This window comes from Podarcis melisellensis, assembly GCF_964234715.1.
Source record: "Podarcis melisellensis genome assembly, chromosome: 13".
Classification (NCBI taxonomy): Eukaryota; Metazoa; Chordata; class Lepidosauria; order Squamata; family Lacertidae; genus Podarcis; species Podarcis melisellensis.
Window position 1 is genome coordinate 16618513 of NC_138545.1, and position 14464 is coordinate 16632976.

The 14464-nt window shown below is 50.7% G+C and overlaps 1 protein-coding gene across 1 annotated transcript; it reads right to left on the reverse strand.

The window, feature by feature from the left end:
* Positions 1-870: 870 nt before the first annotated feature.
* RNF40 (ring finger protein 40) lies at positions 871-14425 on the reverse strand. The gene is made up of 20 exons (XM_081885411.1): positions 14285-14425; positions 13049-13245; positions 11306-11473; positions 10850-10985; positions 10519-10755; positions 9375-9496; positions 9119-9265; positions 8934-9008; positions 8687-8806; positions 7290-7469; positions 6620-6755; positions 6202-6323; positions 5268-5776; positions 4530-4647; positions 3580-3729; positions 2867-3079; positions 2621-2746; positions 1972-2112; positions 1667-1768; positions 871-1562 (listed from the first exon to the last, which is right to left on the reverse strand). Exons 2-20 carry the CDS (start codon positions 13178-13180, stop codon positions 1386-1388), a joined length of 3111 nt encoding a protein of 1036 aa, XP_081741537.1. The 5' UTR covers positions 13181-13245; positions 14285-14425; the 3' UTR covers positions 871-1385.
* Positions 14426-14464: the final 39 nt, after the last annotated feature.

Consider the following 14464-nt stretch of genomic DNA (forward strand, 5'->3'; position numbering starts at 1 on the left):
CAGCACTCGACTTTGTTTTAATCTCTTCTTGTTCTATGAGGGGGCTGTGTGAGTTATAAAAAATAAAGCAGCATAGAAATGCTGTAAAATAAATACATACAAAGAATTCCTAAAGCCCTTCCATGCTTTTACAATACTTGTAGCTACATACAGAATTTGAGATGGAGGCAAGCTTTCACTTTAAAAAGTTACTCTTCTTATTTCTGGCTGGCTTTTTCCAGTGCTAGTAAAAGCAACTGGTCCTTTTATCCTGCAGCTCAACTGGCCTAGGGAACAATCCATTCTTCCCCTGCACTGCTGATTCCTCTAGCCACTTGCACTGTGCTTTCCTTCTTTGGTGACAGTTCACCTTACCAGCTCTGAAATGTGTGCTATTTGCTCCTGAGCCATGACTGCCCAGTCCTGGTTAGACCCAGATCCTATTTATTTCCCCCCTAATCTTCACAACACTTTCCACTCAGCTCTCCTTCCTCAAGAGTGAGTCTGTTACTGCATTGGTCTTCAAACTGCTGCGTAAGGACAGCAAACTGCTTCATCTAAGGTGGGCCACAACCACAGCAGCACAACCACCAGACAAATATTATTACTCCTCAAACAAAGGTTTGTGTTAAAAGTGAGTCTGAATATGGAAAGGTTAAAGTCTGCTGTGACCACGTTAACATGCACAGCCAGTCCATGGCGTTCATGCGTGATTCCTTGTGTATCTCTGTCTCCTCACCCCACAAAGCTAAGCTTTGCTCTGGTGGGGCTCATTGCAACCTCCAGGAATTACCCATAGCAAAAGCCTCCCCACCTCCGCCCCCATAACCTCCAATCCTGCCCAGAACTCATCTCCAGAAGGCGGAACACAATGTTCTAAGAACACAGGGATCTCGCAGGAGCAGATCATCTCCAACTTTTACTTCCAAAACACGGAAAACAATTGTTAAAATAACTGAAGAATAAGAATGCACCTCTCCGACAGGAAGCGTTTGATCTGCATGACTGCTGCCTGCAGACAGTGGTTGTCGTAAAAGTTTTCAAAATGGTAGAAGAAGAAAAGATCCAAAGGCAATTTGGAGGGAGACCATTTGGGAAATGCCGAGAGGAGCAGCAGCAGCAGCAGCAGAGCGGATTCCTCAGATCTAGGGAGGGGATCCAGTGAAACAGACCCAGGAAGTATACGGGCAAGGGGAGAGAAGAGAAAGTAAACCACTGAAAAGGAAACTCTGCAAAATATTTTAAATGCTTGGGAAGGGGTCCATGGACCAGAGCCAGAAAACTGGTGGGGGGGGAGGAATGAGTCTTATGCGGACCCGAGGCAGGTTTTTGCTAGGTAAGCCACAGGATCCAGGCACCGTCTGTGAAAGGGACCCCCCCTTGGGCGGGAAATTGGACCCAGGTGTTCAGCTGATATAGATGCGGTGGAAGTCATTGGCGCCAAAGGCCGCGTTGCACTTGGGGCACTTCCGCTGGCGGGTGTCGTAGCGTGTCTTGACACAGTCAAAACAGAAGACGTGGAAGCATTTGGTGAGGACAGCATCCTTCTTGCGGGTATTGCAGCAGGGGCAGGTCAGCTTGGCCTGGAGATACGGGACAGATAATTCGTGTAAGATCCTTGACTTGGCTCTCCCCAACAAGGCTTGCCCTGGGTTGCCAACCAACCAGCCTGCTCCTTTCTCCTCACCTTGTACTCCTTGATCTCCTCCTGCAAAATCTCATCAGCATCTGCATACACCTCCACTTTGCGCTGTTTCTCCAGCTTGCGCCGCAAGCGTGATATGTCCTCCTGAGGAAGGGATGCAAGTCAATGAATCCCAAAGGTGGTTAGCAAGACGGAAGGTAACACTGGCATACCGAGAAATATTTATCAGCAGCCATGAGGGCTAGTAACTTGCTTTTTAAAAAATATAACATTTTCAACCAAGAGGAGCATTAGAGCAGCTGACAGACTTGCAGAGGAGAACAAGTTATCCTCTTTTCTCCTAGTACCTGGGCTCTTTTGAGGTTGAAAGATTCCTTCTCCTTGGCTGCCCGGTTCTCGGCCATACAGGTCTGGATCTCCTTCAGCTTACACTGAACGTGCTCCAGCTGCACCTTCAAGTCCTCTGCCAGCTGGGCAGCCTCCACTGCCTGCCAGAAGAAAAGCAGCAGAAGCCACCACCTCAGAATATCCCAAGGACAATCAGACGCAAGCAGCCCCAACAAAGGCACCCCATTCCTGGGGCTGTGAATACATAGCGCAATTGCACTGTGTGCACCCAAAAACCAGCAATGGGAAGAGAACGCAGTAGCTTGGGAATCTCTGCTTCTAGTTTCTAGCCCCCTAAGGCCATGGAGACCAACTGAGAGGGGATGGGCAATGCCTGGGGAAACTTCATAAGCAGAGGGGCTGGGGAGAGAGACGGAACAGGATTTCCAGGTCTTGGGCTTGCAATTGCCCCCAACCCCAATTACTGACAAGACCAGAATATGTTATCTAAAATACAGGCAGAAAATATAATGCTTCAAGATTGAAGAACTGAGCTTGTAAAAAGACTCTCTGACCTAGAAAATAATTTTGCTTTTTGGAGCACAAGTACCCACGGCCCTGATTGTCTCCCAGTTCAGCCCATGGCTCCTCCCAGCTCCCTCTCCTCACCTTCCGCTTGTTGAGTTCCAGGGCCTGGCTGCGCAAGGTGAGCTCCTTCTCCACTGTGCCCAGATTCCCCTGCAGAACACGCTCCTTCTCCTCCAGCTTCTGCACCACCAACAGCTGGGTGTCCACCTAGGCACGGAACCAAAGCCAAGCCTTCAGGACATGGGGCAGGAGCCTCCCCTCAAGACTCCCCCCTTGCCTCAGGCTCCACAACTGTGTGAGGAGTTAGGGGGACGGGCTCTGCCTTACCTGAGACTTGAGGGCCAGCACCTGCTCGGCCAACTCGTCCTTCTCCTCCCGCAGCAGCTTGTGGATCTGATTGGACTTGATGCGCTCCGACATCAGCTTGAAGTTGGCGTCATCCTTCTCGCGCAGCTGCTGGTTCAGCCGCATGTTCTGCTCTTGCATGTCCTCAAAAGCCTGGCCCGTCACGTCCATTTCGGACAGGAGAGCCTCCTCCTCCTGCCCCAGCAGAGCAGACATAAGGAAGGGAACGAGATTGCTCAAGTTCTCCCTCCTTGCCCTTGCAGCTTCCCTTATTACTACACACACACACACCCCTGGTAATTTTTGGGGGGTGCCTGTCAATCCCCTGGTGGCATCAGGACATCAGGCGATTGAAAGGTGGGTGGTCCTGCTCACCTGCCAAAGTTGCACTGCAGCTGTGCAGGGAAGTGGTGGCCAAGGAGCCTTGAATCCTGCACCCATCAGCAAGGAGAACTCATGCACATACTGCTGCTCCCTACAGAAAGCAGGAATGAACCCCCTGCTCATCAGCTGACATGGCTGACAGGTGAAAGTGGTTTTGGAAAAATGGCCTCGCAGACCAAACCCTGGTGAGCCGGTGAGCCAGAATCTCCCCAACCCTGGCCTATAGATGGACTGAAACAAACATCAGGCCTATGGGAAGGCTTCCACCCTGCAGGACAACTTACACCTTGGCTCCTCCCACAGCCAAATACCTGCTTGGTGGCAGCCAGCTTCTTCTGCAGGTGCTCAATTTGCTCCTCGGCCAATTTGATCTTGCGCAAGGCATCCTCGTCTGCCATTTTCTTGCTCTCTTTCTTCTCTTTCTCCTCCAACTCGCGGATCCTCACCCGCAGCTCCTCCACCTGCCAAGGGGACCGAGTAAAAGGGAACAGGGGTGACTCCTTATCCCTAGTCCCTCAACACGGTGCTGCCAAATCCATCACCCAGCACTAAGGCAGGACAAGCCAAATTGCAAGCGTCACAATGTTATTCGCCCTCATTTTAAAAGCACAACCAACCAACCCCAAGCTCCTTTTTGGGGAACTATGATAGCTACTGTCCAGATGCATCATTCACATCAACTTGCCCAGAAGTAGCATGCCAATATGCTATATTGTCACTCAGATGTCCACTATTGGGGGGCTTTTGGGTTATGTATTTTGATACAGTGATCTTCGGATGAAGGGCGGCATATAAACTTAATAAAAACCCTAGAGAGGACTCTGACTCACTCATACTTAAGTGTGAACTAGCAGGAGGGGCCAATGGGACCTGCACCAAAGCTTGACAGTGCCTAATGCTCATGTTCAGAGTGCCAGCCAGCCCTGCCCTTTTCCAGGGCACAACTTTCCACATCCCTCCAGACCACCCGGCATTCTCCTTCTACCCAGCATGCCCTGTCCTTGTCGGGCTGTTTGAGGACAGAGGGACTATTTTTGTACTTTCCGCCAAACTTTGGGGTTCCCCCCTCATCCAGCTTGCTGATATCTCCCAGCTCTGCATGGATAGCGTCTCTTTAACTACAGAAGGATCCACACTTGAGAGAATTGAGATTGAGAGTAGCGCATTTGACCGAAGCAAAGAAGAGCTGGAATAAAAGGGGGGCAGAGGAAGTGCAATGTTCAGATGGCAGCAGGCATCCATGTACAGGTGGGCCTCTCACCTCTGCCTTGGTCTTCTTCTCAGCAGCCATGAGCTGCACTTTGTCCCGCTGCTCTTTCGGTGCCGACTTATACATGTCCAAGAGTAGCTTCATCTCCTTCTGACTCTCCTGAGCCTTCCTGGGGAAGGAAACAAGGTCAGCATGAAGTGGGGGGGGGGGAGAGACCTTGCACCCCATGGTGCCAAGGTTTTCCCTAGACATCAACCATGAGGTGACAAGCTTTTAAGCCGGGGTTATTGCTTTGAGACCTATGAGATACTATGGGGGCACAAATGGGGTGCAAAGGGGGTACAAAGGGAGGGTTCAAACTGTCTTATAAGGAACCTCTCAGTTGGGGGGTAACTATTTCAGCGAGGTTCTAGCTTACAGGGATCTTTCTTACCTCCCCCTGGGCCCAAATACCAGAGTGAGGGGCCTACCACCAAGGCCTGCCTCCTGAAACCCTAAAATCTTGGCAAAGCGTTTTCTGGGCCTCCAGCTCTTCAGCTGCAATAAAGCCCTCCAGAGCCCCATCTCCCTCTCTGCTAAGTGCAGAGGTGCTGCTTCTCCCAGGAGCCAAAGCACTGGCACAGATCCTCCAGGTTCACAGCTTTTCCTGAGGCCATCATGCCCTCCCCTACCCAGTGCTATCCCCCTCAAAAAATCCTTTGCATTTGTCTAGCCTTCTCTCTGCACAAGATTGCTCTCCCCACTTCCCCACCCCCATTTTGAAATGGCGCCATCTTCCACCTCCCTCACTTGAGTTCAGTCCGCAGCTGCTTGAGCAGATCGGAATCCTTTTTCTTGGGGTCCTCAGAGCCTCCGCCACCCTTCTGCTTCTCCCGATCCCGCGAGGAAGAGGACGAGGAGGAAGACGACGAGGAGGAGGCCTCTTTGTCCCGGTCCCGGGATCTCTCGCGATCCCCGCTCCGTTCCCCGCCGCTGCGCCCCTTGGACCGCTCAGGCTCCTTGGCGCGGGGGGGTGGGGGCGGCTGTGGGGCGAGGGGCTGTGGGGCAGGTGGCTCCTCTTCCTCCTTTTTCGCCCCTTCGTGGATCCCGAGAGGCTGGGGGGCAGCAGCCTCCTCCTTGGGCTCCTTCTTCATTTGCATCTCCTTCGGCTCTTTTTTCACCTCAGGAGGTGCTGCTCCCTCTTCCTCTTTCACGGTGGCGGCCCCTGGGGGCCCCAGCAGCCCTGCGGGGTCCTCAGCCCCTGGCGTAGGGGGCGCTGACGTGGAGCTGGAGGAATAGCCGCTTTGCTGCAGCCGAACCTGAGCAAAGAACAAACGGACATGAGCTGCAGGGTAAGGTGGCCATCACAGCACCTGGAATTATGGTGCTCAAAGCAGGGGTCAAAGGCCACTTGCAGTCCCCAGCAGACTGTCATACAGGTAGAAGGAGGAGAAATATAAAGAGAAGTGCCATAGCTGGGTGGTAGAGCACCTATTTTGCACACAGGAGCTCCCAGGTTCAATCTCCAGGTAGGGCTGAAAATGTTTCTTTTCTGAAAACAGGACAATATTCAGCAAGATGGACCAATGGATTGGGCTCAGGGAAAGGCATCGTCCTCCGTTCCTGCGAGAGAAGGAGTGTCCTGGCCACTTGGGGCTCTGGCCCCATCCACCGCCAGCATGCAGCCCCCGAGAGATTCCTTTGGGGGGTTATTCTCTGAAACCTCCCCCTCCTGCAGCCCCACCTTGTTGATCTCCGCCTGCACTTCCCGGAGCTTCCGCTTGTACCGCTGCACGTCGCCCTTCAGCTGGTGGTTATGGTTCTGGAGGCTGCTGATCAGGTGGCGCATCTCTCGGTTAATGGGACCTCGGGTTCAAATGGAGGGAGGAGGGAAGAGAAGAGTGAGAATGAACAATTTGGTAGGAAGAGGAGATAGACTTCTGCACAGCGCAGACCTTAGAGCAGGGTTTCCCAAACTGTTTTTGGACTACAATTTCCATCATCCCTGACCACTGGCCCTGCTAGTTAGGGATGATGTTCTTGTAGTCCAAGAACAGCTGGATACCCAAGTTCTGGGAAACCTGCCTTAGAGTATTAAAGGGAGAAAAATATTCATTTGGGGCCAAACCACAAATGCTCAATGGGAAGGAATGCAGCCTCACCTGCTTGCTCGTTGGCGGCCAAGTTCTGCTCAAATTCAATGCGCAGCATCTCATATTCTTTGCGCACCTGGGCCAGGGTGTCCTCCAGCTGGATCACCTCCGTCCGCAACTTCTTCTGCAGGTTCAGCTCATCACTCTGTTGCCAAGGAAGATGGGGAGGGGCAAATAATATCAGCCGGGGGGGGAGGGGGAGAACAGGGTGCAAGACCACGCTTCCTCCTTGGTAGCTTTCGCAGTCTGACAAACAGTGGGGGCGTAAGCTCTTCCCACTGAAATGAACCTAAATCAAGGGTGCCGACTGATTTCAATGGCTAATTTTGGATGCCACCCAGGGCTTCGTGAGATTATGTTATCAGGGCCTAAAAGAAAGGCCACCAGCGGCCACTAGCCATGATGGCTATGTCTTCCTTCAATGTCGGATGCCTCCAAGTTTCTTAGCATTGTGGGGAGAATAGGGCTCTTGCACACAGGTTTTGCTTGTGGGTTTCCCACGGGCATCTGGCTGATCCAGCAAGGCCCTTGTGCTCTTCTATGAAACTGCAAAACAGCTTTCCTTACCATTCTATCTAATGTTTCAAAGCAAAGAGGTACAGAAAAGGCTTAAGCATGCCTGCTGACTACCCTTTCAGGGGTTAGAGAGCAGGCACACACACTTCACGGGCTCCCTCACCTCCATGTGCTCGATGTGGCGCAGGTGGCTGTTCTTGGTGGTGAGCAGAAGGGCCCGGGCCTCATCCAGCTGCGTTTTCACCTGCAGGCTCTCGTTGTACAGCAGCGAGAACTGAGACTGCAGCACTTTGTATTCCAGCGTCTCTTTCACCGCCTCCTCGGGCAGGCTCCGTAGCGCCACCTGCAGGGGAAGGGCAGAGAACAGGTGCCTGGGGGAGGAGAGCCACGGTAGCTCTCCACACCAACTGCCCCATGTCATCACCCCTGGGAGAGGTCTTGGTGCCTCTTTTAAAAGAAACATGCCCCATCCTGCATGTTCGGGTATATTAAGTGTAATAGCAAGTGTACAAAAAAACCCACCAGCAGCAAACGGGTCAAAGGCTCAAGATACTCAGCCTGAGGCTTGTGCCTTTCTGCCTGATTGCTGAAAGGCTTTAGATGCTGCATGCATGAGTGTACGTAAAGGAAGCAGCTGAAGTTGTTTGGACTGATTTAGTTCTATTGATAAATGTTGGGGGAGGGGAGTCATGGGAACATAGGAATCTGTCAAGAGCACTGGTCAATTTAGGTCAGCACCTTTGATTGACAGTGAACATATCCAGCCTTAGCTGGAGATGCCAGGGATTGAACATGTGACCTTCTGATCTATGGGCCTTTCCCAAAGTCAATCTGGAATTCTTTTGCCAGGAAGCAAAGAACACACAGGTCCTGCTTTCTGAACACAATGCATTCTCAGAAAATTGTTCATTAGGCAAGCGTGCATATAACAAGTTAATGGCTTTCATTATTTCCTATAGGAACATTTCTAATCCATGCTTTCTCACTCCATGCTTTCTGCCTGAAACTGCTGCAGCCAATCAGCAAAAGTAAAACAAAGGAAAAATAGATTTGTCCAATCTCTCTTGCTCCCCGATTTGTCCAATCGCTCTCATTTCCCCCCATGCTTGCGGCCTGAAACAGCAGCTGCTGACCAGCAAAACACAAACAAGTAAAGAACTGGACAAACTCCAGCTGTTCGGATATCTGAGTCAGCCATTTGTGAATAATTCTTTGTGTTCAGATAAGTGAGATTTTGGATAACAAGTGTTCTGATAGCAGGACCTGCGTGTAATGGACTGAGGTGCCAAGAAAAAGAATATGGAACACTGAAGCACTACAGCTACACAGATGGAGAGAACCTGGAAATGCACAGAACCAGAGCTCTTCAGAGACACCGCTTCCCCCCATCACAAGGACTAGAAACATAAATAATATCCCTCTGTACCCTGCACCTGCAAAAGTGGCTCTAAGGCAGATTCTCCAGAACCATCATTCCTGGTCATACTAGCATATTTTCAGCCTACCGCTAGAGGGCATTCTGCTTCCCTTCCCCAAATTCCACAGGAGGCTCTTCCTTACCTTGAGCTTCTCATTGGTCCTCACAGCCTGCTGCATTTCATGTTGCAGTTTCTCCAGCTCCGCCATGCGGCTGTTGGCAAGCTCTTGGTGCTCCTCCAGCTCCGCATTCAGCATCTCAAACTGCAAAAGCCCAGGCACAAAACTGAAGCAGGAAGACTCCGCAAAGGGAAGCACTTCTACCTGCAAGACTCGCATCCCAGCACCACTGACACCCCACCCACCCCCCGCTTGTTTTTCTCCCGCTTACCTTCTGCATGCTAAGTGTGATCTGCCCACCCTGGAACCCGCCGGAACTGCCCGATGCGTAGTAGCCCGAGTTTAGCTGCCAAAGGAGTTAGAGAACAAAGTTCAGTGCCTTGTATGCTACAATGACCCATACTGGCCAATTAGTTGGGCGGGGGGAACAAGGGGCCCCTGAAGGTCTTTGCTTGCCTGTTCCAGGGCCTCAGCCAGGTGCTTGTTCAGCTTCTGCTCCCGCTTGCGCAGCTTCTCGATATCCCACTGCAAGTCCTCGATGGTCGTCTCCATCTCCAGCACTTTGGTCTCGGAGGAGGTCACCTTGTCCTGCAGTTCCGTGTACTAAGCAAGCAAAAAGATGCAGACACGCCGGGCTTCAGAATGATTCTCTCCCACAAAGCAGCATTGGCTATGGGACCCGCCCTTTGCTGGCATCTGACAAGGGACCTACCTCCAAGGAGATCTTATGGTGCTTCTCTTGCAGCTGGGTGGTCAGGTCCTGCAAGTGCCGATTCTCCCTCATCAGGTCCTTGTTGAGAGACTTCACTGCTTCTTCCAGTTGGTCAAACTCCACTGGGGAAAGAAAGAGGCCCCTGAGAACCCAGGACACCAACTCCCAGCCCCCGCTCCCAGAAACGTCTTCAGCTGGCTGCTATAAGCTATTTACAAATTTGCATTAAAACATGTTACGATTCCTTCACCGCACAGGCATGACAGGAACACCATGCTGCTTCCAACACCTCTCTCCTCAAGGGACCAGAATTCTGCATCTCAACAATCTCCCTTTTCCATTAATTTAAAAAGTTATCTGGTTTCTCCACAGGTCCTATTTACCTCATGCAACGCTTACGCCTCCATTTCTAACAAACCTTTTCTACTATCTATTCCACATTAATTCCAAATCATATTAGGGCTTTTCGGAAACGCCCCCTCTGCCCCCAACATAAACTGAACAAAATCAATTGATACCAAATAGAACATATTTTGCTTTGCTTTGCCCTTAAAGCAAGAGAACTGTTTAGGTCAGCATCTCGGACACAGGTAGGAACTAAACCTTTTAATACCAGGCTTTTACCATCACAAAAGGTTAATAATAATAATAATAATATACCCTTCGAAATGAATGAAGCACAATTAATAATAATAGAAGCATTCATGTCAGCATCAATAAAAGATCCCATGAGGTGACCCAACTGAACTCCCAAAGGACCTTTCCCCAAAAAAGCTGCCAAAGTAGACAGCTTTATCCATAACTATTGTTCTTGCTTTGTTGCTTTTGCTAGCTCATTTCTACGGATTCTTTTTTTCTGTATTTTTGAAAATTTAATTTAAAATGTCATAAAAAAAACAAACCTCCCTTTTCTAACTGGTGCCTGGAAATAAAAGCTATGTAAAGGATCCTGGTAATGCTGTCAAAATCTACGTCATAGGGTTGTTGTGGGGATTAAATGATATAGGGCAGAACCATGTAGAACACCTAGAGCTCCTTAGAGAAAAATGCGGGAAATAAATGCGATAAATAAAATAATTATAATTATACTAATGCTTCAAAAGGTGCCTGCTCAGCCCAGCTCTGACAAGGGGCCTGGCCTCACCCCGGGCGTGGATCTTCTGGCAAAGTTCCTCGGTGCGCCGGTGGATCTTGTCAGAGAACTCCACGATGCGGGAGACGGCAGCTTTGGAGAACTCCATGCGCTCCTGGAGCTGCAGCTCAATCTCTTCGCTGCTGCTGCTGGCCAAGGTAGCCAAGAAGGAGAGGGCTGACTCGTTCAGCACAAGCCCCGCTCCGGCTTTCCACGGGGCGGGGGGAGTAACGGGGGACAGGACTGCCTCTGTGGGGACCAGAAGAACAGCAATGGTTACTGGCTCCGAGGACGGGAGCTGCGTCTCCTCCCAGCATCCTGTATCAGAGAGAGCTGGGCTCACCTCTCCTCTCCAGCCCCTCCTGCCCCAGGAGAGCGGCATCCAACTCGGCTCCCGTCATCTCCAACTTGGGCTCCTCGAGAGGCTGGCCGCATTCTCCGTCACATCGTCTCAGCAGCACTTGCACGGTCTCATCTAGCTGTAGAAATTGGAGGGGGGGGGGGAGAGACAGCTTAAGAAGGACACAGGGAGAGAGAGGACATAGGGGATGCCACAGGCAGGGCTGGGTGAATACCAAAACTATCCAGCTTCCATTTGGCTTGTGCTTGTCACAAGGAAGGTGACACAGGAGCAACACGGCAAAATATCGCTCCCCAACCACTTAGAAGCTCTGCTTAATGCCCTGCTGGTTTCCTAACGCTTCCACCAGCTGCTGAACTGATCATCAACCTCATCTTGTCAACCTTAAGGACTAGAAACTTAAGAAAAGGAAACGAGCGGCCAGGAAGGCGCCCTGACCTGCTTCCAGTAGCGGTTGACAATCAGGAGAGTGGCATCGTCGGTGGCCTGCCTCTTCTCCAGCTTTTCTATGCGCTCACGCAGCTCGTCCTCAAAGGCCTGCCGCTGCTCCAGGCGCTCGGCTAATTTCTTGTTCTTGAACTGGAGCACCTTGAGGTCCATCTCCTCCTGAAATAAAACAGAACGTCAGAATGTGAATCACAGAATGATCCTCGGCCGTTTCCATCAACAACCCCAAGTTCTGATGGTATTTCTATTAGATAGATAGATAGATAGATAGATAGATAGATAGATAGATAGATGAGAGAGAGAGACACACACACACACACACACACACACACACACACACACCAACAGCACCCTAAAGAAAAATATGGTCCATCATCATTTACCCTAATGAGGCACAAAACTTTAACTAGAATGAATTCCACCCCCCCTTTTTTAAATTGACCATTAATTCTAAAAGGGTGCAGATCAGTGGCAGAACACATGCTTTATTTGCAAAGGTCTCAGATTTGAACCCCAACATCTCCATGGATTAGGAAGGACTCCCTGCTGAAAGCTGGTGCCCGACACTGCCAACAATACCAATCAACAGTCTGAGTCAGTATAAGGCAATTTTCTATTCTTTTGGTTAAAGATAGATAAATGCATTGCTGTACATACACTGATAGATAGCATACAGACAATAAAAGTAAGTATGAAGAGGATGTTGGGTGGAAGGATGTTATAAAGGAGTCAATATGACCTATTAAAGAGTGAGAAGGAATTTGCTGGCACTGATAGGTGAACCTATGACCTTGCTCTTCATCAAGCCCCTGCCTATGATGTTACTTTTGCTCTCCCAATAAGGTTGTTGCTTAGTTGCCCAACTGCAATTCTCCTTGATACGGTACTTAATTTCTACTCGTGTGCAAAGCTAAGGTGAGGGAAGGCCCCTATATAAACCTGAGTCATTTATAGGCCACAACTCTACTTTTCTGAATTCCCAGCAGCTGCTGCTGTTCTGACCAAGTAAAAACTGCCTTTGAAATCACAACTGGTGTTGTTAAAAGACAAAAATCTGCCACAGGGGCCCATGCCCCTGCTGAAAAGGTTCACATCAGGAAGCAAACCTGGAAGCTGCTGCTTAACATTTTCCTCTAAAAGTGATGGGGGAAGGTATTTCTAACTCCTAAACCTTAGCATCTAATTTTATGCCACCAGTCCTGCAGAGATATTTCAGATACCCAGCTACCAACATCCAGTTTCTAGGCAAAATTATAGGCATGGATTGTTTTTTTTCTGGTCCCAACCTATATATTATTTATTACAGAGTTGCCTATTTAAAAAACCTGATCTGGAGCATACTTGCGCCCCCAAATTCCCAACATTTATTTCCAGAAGGGGTTTTTTTATTTTAAAAAATCAAAACAAATAATTGCCATGCAGAAAGAGTTCTCTTCTCACAGTGCCCAGCCAGATGCCCACGAGAAGCTCACAAGCAGGACCTGAGGGAAACAGTACTGTCAAGCTCAGGTTCCCCAGCAGTTGGTATTCAGTGCAAGCTGCCTCTGACAGTTGAGGCAGAACGCAGTCATAACTAGTGGCTGCTGACAGCCTTATCCTTCATGAATCTGTCCAACCCCCTTTCAAAGCTATCCAATTTGGCAGCCATCATGGCACCTTGCAGAAGCGAATTTCAGACTTTTACCACCACCACCGAGTACTTCTCCACCCTGCACTCAATCCCCTGGTCCTCACCGTGGAAGAGATGCCCCCCAGGCGGATGGGCTCAATCAGGGTAGTGGTAGTCTTCTCCTCCCTGTTGGATTTCTTCTCAGGGGGCCCAGAGCCTCCATCCCCGGCTGCCCGCTTGCTCGCAAGTCCCGACATGGTGACTCTGAGCAGCAGGCGAGAGCAGAGGAATCAGGCAGTCAGCCAAGGGGGCAGCGCTTCAGCTACAAAGGGAAAGGAAAAAAGAGAGGGTGAGTTGCAGTTGCCCATGAGTAGACTAGTGTGACATTAATCCTCCCGTAGTCAAGACCAGGTACTGCTTTCCATATCTGGTCAGAGATGCAGGAAGAAGGGGATCAGCTATGCTAAGCAAAACACAGAGGGCAAAAGGGGTGTGTGGTAGGTAAGGAAATGCAGTGACATTATCAAGGAATCATGGAATTTTTTATAAGAGGGCACAAAGGGGAACAAAAGTTGCAGATATGGCTGCTAACTCCCCCTCCCCCTGTGTGCTCTTTAAAAGTTATATACCAGGCCAAAAACCAACAAGTGTCCCCTGGCACAGAGGCAGTTAATGAGGAACAGGCACCTGCTGAACCACTGATGTCTATCTTGGTGCTGTACCAAGAGCTCTGCTGGGCGGAGGAGTGTTGACAAGCAGATAAAAAGAAAGCATAGGCTTGGAGAAGAGGTAAGACTTAGAAGAAGAAGAAAAAAGAGGAAGTCAAGTAAACTATGGGAAAATATTCTTAAATTGAGAGTTAACAAACCAGAATAAGGAGTGAAATAAGGGTGGGGGTAAAAATGGGAAGGAGGCAAACACTTCACGCCCTATTTTTAAGGACGCCCCAGCTTTGCTCCTTCCCTCTGGCATGTTTTTCAGGTGCGAGGGGTGGGGGTCCCGTGTCCCTCCACCAGACGCGGCGGGACTCGCGACTCCCCTCAGTCGTGGGGAGACACTGGGGGTCGCAGTCCCAAGAGCCTCTGCAGGGCCAGAGCTTCCCCGCCCGACCCCGCCAGGACCCCCTCACAGCCCTGACAATCCAAGGGAAGGAGGAGGCCACCTTTCAAAGGGCAGTATCGGAATACCCGCCAAGGCGGGCGAGGCTTGTTCTGAGGAAAGTTCAGTTAGGACCAATCCACATAGGCAAGGCGGGGGACCTCAATAAGGCGGGGGGGGGCGGGGAGAGCGGGGCGGGAGACGTGCAGGGAGCGTGCTGTGAGGGGGGGTCTGGTGTCGGGGGGGTCTCCTCTCACACTCACCTGCCTGAGCGCCCCTCCCCCCGGCTGCGGCTTCCTCGTCCTTCTCCCCCCGCCCCCCATGCGTTACTCCGGCCGAGAAACCCCAGCGCGCCTACTGCGCATGCTCTCCCGCAACCATTCTCAAGGCCCAACCTTTGCCGAGTGCGCACGCGCAAACCCAACCTCAAGCTATTGGGCAAA

Excerpts from the sequence above, each read along its gene's own strand:
- RNF40 (XM_081885411.1), bottom strand. The coding sequence starts at position 13,180 with ATGTCGGGACTTGCGAGCAAGCGGGCAGCCGGGGATGGAGGCTCTGGG. Across the intron at positions 6,324-6,619 it reads GGCCGCCAACGAGCAAGCAG|GTCCCATTAACCGAGAGATG; the intron begins GTGAGGCTGCAT and ends TTTGAACCCGAG. Across the intron at positions 5,777-6,201 it reads TGCAGGCGGAGATCAACAAG|GTTCGGCTGCAGCAAAGCGG; the intron begins GTGGGGCTGCAG and ends TTCTTTGCTCAG.